The sequence below is a fragment of the Setaria italica genome, chromosome III, assembly GCF_000263155.2.
Source record: "Setaria italica strain Yugu1 chromosome III, Setaria_italica_v2.0, whole genome shotgun sequence".
Taxonomy (NCBI): domain Eukaryota; kingdom Viridiplantae; phylum Streptophyta; class Magnoliopsida; order Poales; family Poaceae; genus Setaria; species Setaria italica.
In genome coordinates this window covers 40,981,591-40,988,360 of record NC_028452.1, presented here as the reverse complement: position 1 = coordinate 40,988,360, position 6,770 = coordinate 40,981,591, and the positions used below count along the sequence as shown (strand labels likewise).

The window sequence follows — 6,770 nt, the reverse complement described above, 5'->3', positions numbered from 1 at the left end:
AACTTGCGGCAAGTTACAGGAGGGTGGGAAGGTTCGCTTGAGTTGGTGGAGATCAAGATATAAAGGTTGGATGGGAAGGAACTTATGATCAGACCCTTAATCTAGAGGAATAGATGTGCTAGGGGTCCTTAGACTTAACGCTGAAAAGTCCCCAAATTTTACACATACACCCTCGGTTCAAGGAAAAAGATACAGCCGAGCCCTCGGGCGAGGCGGAGAAAGGTCGGCGGAACAGACAGGGTCGGGCGAGACGGAACCAGGGTCGGGCAGATAGGAGGGGTCGGACGAGATGAACAAAGGGTCGGTAGCTTACCTTCGTCTTACAGATGGGGCTTGGGGTCGGGAAAGAGCAGACTCGAGCGGAAAGGCTAAGGCTTGGGACAGCGGCGAGGTCCGGTGGGTTCCGGCGGCAGCGGTGCTTCTTGTGAACCACAAGCAAGCGTTTGCGCAGCACGGAGGAGCAAGAGGCTAGGTGGATTGAGAGAGCGGTGTGGAGCGGAGAGGAGAGTTCCTCAGAACTTAGGCGGTGGCGCTGTGAGCACGAACAGGGAGCAAGGCGGGAGGGCAGCGATGACGAAGGGGAACTCCGGCGGGGCTCCGGCATTCCTTTTTATAGCTGCGCGGAAGGGAGAAGGTTGGAGCGGCGCAAGGACCGGGGAAGAAACAATGGAGTGCGCTGCCGGGGCGGCGATTGAGCGACGAGGGCGGTGGAGCAGAACTTCGAGGATGACACCGGCAGTCATTGGGCACCGATGACATGGCAGCGCAGGCGCGGTTTTGCCGGTGGTTGGGATTTGGCGAAGGCGGGCATCGTCGTGCGGTGGATTTGATGGAAGTGACCGGGAAAATGGCGCTAGAAACGAGGGCGCACAGGTGAGAAGACAGGCGGCTGCTGTCGCGCGGGCGAGCGCGGAGCAACAAATTGTTGGGGGCGGAGCTCTGACAGGGCGGGGAAAGGAGCTGTCGCTGCCGCGGTCTGGGTTGGTGGAGGAGGAATCGTCGCGTAGCGCGGACCGGGGCGGCGCGACTGTGGAGGGGCGACGGAAAAGACGGGCGGCATCGGGCTCTGCAGCCAGGGGTTTAGCGAGGTGATGATGGGCGCGGGCGGCGAGGTGCTGCAGAAAGGGTAGCAGAGGAGCTTCCGCTGCGATTGGGAAAGGGGGCGCGAGAATCCATCCGGTCGTGGCCGGCGACGAGGCGGAGCGGCGGGCGTCGGAGAAGTTGAGCCACGCGGCAAGGGAACTCTGAAGCGGGCATGCAACTCGAGTGCGCCTGTTGCGGGAGATCTGGGAGAAAGATCTCGTGGGTCCACCGTTCAGTCTCGGTGGTCCACTTGCTCAGATTGAGGGGAGGCGTTGTGGGAGGACTTAGAAAGATCTGGCGGGCGAGTTGGGGTCGGCGGGGTCGGAACTGGGGGGAAACGGCGAGGGGTCGGATCACAGGGGTCGGGACTGAACTGGAGGTTGAGCACTTAGACTTAGTAAAGCTGAGATAGGGGATCAGGGACTCGGATTAAGATTAACGTGAAGGATTTTAACCGAGGTCGTTACAATGGGATCTTCACGGGCAGCTTCCTCACCTTCTCGCGGTGCTTCGGGCGGTGATCTCGTCGACGGGAAGGCGGTGGCGGTGGAAAACGAGCGCGGCGGTGCTAGGCTAGGGTTGCGGGTGTGCGGTGGCGGTGCTGGAGCTGGGCACGGGGTTTAGGGTTCGGTAAAGGGCTTCAGGGCGAGGTGGTGGCGCGGTTTATAAAGCCTGAGGGCGCGGCCTAGGCGTGCAGGCCACGCATCGGAGGCGGAGGCGCGCGCGGCACAAACTCGAGCTTGAGTTCGACTCGGGGGCGGGCGCGCGGAAGGAGGGGGATGACAAGCGGGCATGCCTATCATCGAGTGAATGAGCGGCCGGCGCTGCTGGGCTGCGGAGGTGGCTGCGGGAATTGGCTGGCGGAGGAAGCAGGCTGCTGCTAGGATGGTCTGGCCTGCGAGCCGCTGCTGTTGAAGTCGGGCCGAAAGGAAACGTGGCCAAAAGAAGAAAGAGAAAGAGAGAAAAAATGAAAGATTTCCCTATTGTTTAAAAGGGATTCAAACAAATGAATTTAAATATAAATTTGAATTCAAACAAACAAAAATCAAAATGCACCAGCATGAAATACAACAATGAACTCCTATGGTTCATTAATTAAATTTTAGAAAAACATTTAAATGTCTAGAAAATTAAATAAAATCTTAGAAAACATTAAATCCTTAAACACAAGCAATTAAATTCTAATAAATTTTATTAAGGGGGTATTATACACCCCCTAAACTTTAAACTTTAAGTACCTATCCCATCGGATGTTTGGATACTAATTAGGAGTATTAAATATAGTCTAATTACAAAACTAATTGCACAAATGAAGTCTAATTCGCGAGACGAATCTATTAAGCCTAATTAGTCTATGATCTGACAATGTGGTGCTACAGTAACCATTTGCTAATGATGGATTAATTCGTCTCGCGAATTAGTATATGGGTTATGCAGTTAGTTTTATAATTAGCTCATGTTTAGTATTTCTTATTAGTGTTCGAACATCCGATGTGATCCTCCTAAAGTTTAGTAGGTTGTATCCAATCAGCTCCTTAAGTTGCAAAAGTTGAAAATTAGGATGTTACGCTCCTGCCTGTCTGAATTGACCACATGCTCTTTTTACGTTGGTTGCTTGCTTCCGACGATCGTGACAGGGCGCGATGTTTACACGGACTACCACATTTGTTTTTCCCTGTCACGGTGTCACGCTCTCGGCTGCAGTTCCTGGATCCCACAGGCCCAGTCAATCCCGCGCCTCCTGGTAGCTTCTGCATGGCGGATCTTTTTCGAGTCCATGTCTTGTAGTGGTGGGCATCTGCAGCAGCGTAATCTTCCTATCCGTTTTCCATCACCTATTCACCTTGCCGCCACCAGATATTTCGTTCCAGTCCTCCAAGCATGGCTTTCACGGGCCCCACATGTCAGTCAGGCTAACCTTCACTACGCTTGAAACTTTGCAGACTCTGGAGATTTCATATCGATCGTATCGGAGATTTTTACCGTAATCATCAGGCCACCAAATTGAAGGTTGGATCACAAGCGGAGTGGGTAGGATATGCCGACGAGCAGATTTAATTTGCAAGTCTTAGAAATCGTAGACGACGATATCGAGATTTCATTTAAACCAAAAAAAAACGGAGGGTGCAGTGGACTAACCTGTCGCCATCATCATCCCCGGGCGCCTTCGATTCCACGTGATGCGATCATCGTTGAATTCAACGGTGTTCCTATGCGGAGCAGAGAGCACCAAGAGGTGGCATAAAGCTACGAGCAGGCAGCAGGGGTCCAGACGTAAGGTGGCTACTGCATGGCTAGCTAGACACACAGCTCGGCGTCACGTGACAGTGAGTGAATCGTCGAGCATACTGCTTTGTTTTTTTGCCTAGCTAGATAGAGTCTCTTTCGTAGAAGCAGTAGTACGTAGGTGCCCACCAGTAGGTGGTGCTTATCTAACCTAAGCGGATGGGAGACGATAAAATTCTGCGGTAAGTGCGTGATTACTCTCACCTTTTTTTCCTATGGTGTCCATGTCAAAAGGCCTCATCAGAGTTCAGAAGAGATGATGCATGGACCCCCCTCGTAACTGCCATTTCTTGCGCAAGGACTGTAGGTGATTGATGGCTGATTTTGCTGTCTAGTTTGGGCCTGTTCCTAAAATTCCAACTTTGGCACTACGAAAAAAAGGATTTCCCATCACATCAACCTTGCGGTATATAGATGAAGTACTAAATGTAGACAAAATTAAAAAATAATTGCACAATTTTGTTGTACTTTGCGAGACGAATCTTTTGAGCCAATTAGTCAATGTTTAGACAATAATTCACATATACAAATGAAATGCTACAGTTGCGCATTTATGGCAAAATGCCAATTTTATCACTTCCAAATTGGGAACTGAACAGGGCCTTGGTGTCTCATTTCCATGGGGTTCGGGACACATGTGGTGTGGCGGCTCCTGCTCGATCTGTCTGGCGGGGAATTTAATAAACTCACGAAAAGTAGTTCGAAATACATCTATTAGATTTCTGAAAAGATTTAGCATACAGTACATCATGTACAGTTGATGATGAGCGCATAATATAGTAATTTGGACTTAATTTCATCACAAACAGTCATTTCAACTCGAAAACACAAACAAGCATATAAAATTCCATGATGTTTTTACGTGGCCGTAGCAGCCGCCTCTCGTCCGCAACTAATCTAAAAGCTTGCACTGCTTGCACCCCGAAAGGCGAAAGCTACAGGCGAAAGCTGGGTTGGCCAGTGGCCACGGACAAAAAACGGATGCCATCAGTTTGACAACCTTTTACCCTGGAAAAAGTGCACGTACAATCCTCTCGACCCCTACCACGTCGTTTGGAGGCATATGCGTCTTCCGGGCCGTGAAATCGACAGGCCAATAACCACTTGGCACACTGAAGCAAAGATGCTAGATTCTTCTGCGCTGTATTACATATAATTTATTTATACGTATCTTTGCTCCCTCTCCCAAAAAAGAATGCAACTTTCGCTTCCTAAGAAATCAACTAATTTTAGATTTGATCAAATTTATACGAAACAGTACTAACATTTATGGTACAAGATAAATATCAATAAATTAATCACAAAATAAATATTAATAAATTAATCATGTACTATATTTTCATACTAAATCTATTTGGAGACGTGAATGTTAGTATTTTTTTTATAAATTTGGTCAACCTTGAAACTGTTTGGCTCCTCGAGAAGCGAGAGTTGCATTCTTTTTGGGACGGAGGGAGTATATTAAAGTTGTTCTTCAACGAAATGTTTGGATCGAACCCCACTATATACTTTTTTAGATAAAGGAATAGTTCAATATTCCGGCCTCTACATCACAATACAATATATACAGCCACTGCATATGGTTCGTTTTCTTCGAGATATTTCATAGTGATAAGAAAGCGTTTTTTCTTATTTGTGCTATTATGGTTTATTCCGTGAAAGCCTTTCTTAGGTTTTGCTTATCTCTATAAGTTTTTATTTATCACCCTTGACCATTGGATGTCTCTGAAAGTCAAAGCAAAAAAGGAAAAATAATTCTAGCTTAAATAGGAATATGTGAATATGTTAAAGACACACACGTGAATTTTTATTGCAAAATGTGACTTAGTAAAAGGAAAAATCTAAATCACTTTACAAATATAGTTAAAGAAAAAGATACTCGCATAGATATTTCGATTTAAGTCCATATCCAAAGGCCTAAAAGTATGAGTTACATATTAAATCTCACCTTATAAGAATCCCAAAAATGAAGTGCCGTGTTTGGTTGGTGGTGGGCCCAAGGATCCTGAGGATCGATGCGGATTAAGTGTAATTTCTCTAAAAAAAGGCCAAGTTGAATGTGATTAAATTAATAAAGGACTCGGTATGATGATGACTGTCCGAGCGCCCGCATATAAATGCGTTGTCGAAACAGAATGACATGGATAACACATTTTCGCGTGAGCTCTCGCGCGCCACATGTAGGCATCCTTCTGGAAGCACTTGCCTACCATGCATGCCAACTAGGCAACTACAGAGTCCTATAGATCGCTAGGGATCGATGGAGGATGGTTGTGTCGGTTCAAGAATGAGCTGCAGGTACCTTGCTCAGGAGAACGAACGGCATGTGCATCTGTGTACAGTAGTGTATGCACGGTGCTGAATTTATCCCTTGTGGATATGATGTCATGCCTACCGAGTATCTAGTTCATAGATACATGAATGCTTAACATCTTCATTCTTAAATATACGACGTTTAAGATGACCGATCAGCGTGTATCCGTATATTGTGTGTGTATATATATATATGTATATATGCACGTTTGTGTAATTTAGTAATGCTGAGCGTGCTTGAGAGAAAGGCTAGCTACATCATCCATGGCTGGACGTTGCAAGCTGTACACGTATCAGACGACATGGTCCTGCACTCTCTATTCTTTTTTCAGTTTTGGAATAAAAATGGTCCTGCATGCACTCAATGATCCGATCCACAGGACATGTCCAGGATACCGAGCACAGTAGTGCCGGCCCTTTCGTTAGGGATACGATCTTCTCCGATCGACCACCCACGAGCGGCTCCACCTCCATGCGTGCCAAGTATAAACGGGCGACGCTGACGTGGAAGGCGCTTGCCTGTTTGTACGTGCCTGCTCGGATACGTGCACCCCCATTATTGTCCCTAACGGTTGCACGGTCATCAGGGTCCACCCCATGCCGCTTACGACGATGATGCCATGCCAGGCAACCTTCTCTGTGCCTTCTAGGCTCGCTTCAACGGCTTCCTGTACATTAATCGTTTAGTGTCGGATCTGGGCTGGGCTCATGGGTGCAGCACGTACGCGACGCGTAACAAACTATCGCCCAACTTCTCTACAATGGTCTCCTTCGATCGGCCATGCTCACATGCAACCTCCATCGTTTCCTTTTGCGTTTACCAATATTACCAATGGAAAACAAAACGAACGGTATAAAAAAAAACCAAGCATTGAGGTGGATGAGATTTGAGCCGTCGATTTGAAAGGGAGTTTGGCAAGGCGGCTAGCAGTTGGAGATCGGTGAGGAAATGGGTTGCAACCACACGTTTCGCTCACGACAACTCACCGCGAACGATCCGATCCGCTAGGAGCCACAACCGATTACGCGTGGAAAAGGTCGAACCCTTATCGAGAACGCACTCGTACATCATGTGTGACACTCAAGGG

At 47.8% G+C, this 6,770-nt stretch overlaps 1 protein-coding gene across 1 annotated transcript in view; it reads left to right on the top strand.

Moving 5' to 3' along the window:
• Positions 1 to 6,294: 6,294 nt before the first annotated feature.
• LOC101769587 (scarecrow-like protein 9) overlaps positions 6,295 to 6,770 on the top strand; it is a 2,788-nt gene continuing 2,312 nt past the window's right edge. The window contains 1 exon segment of the mRNA XM_022825288.1: positions 6,295 to 6,309. Coding sequence (XP_022681023.1) covers positions 6,295 to 6,309 — 15 coding nt within the window.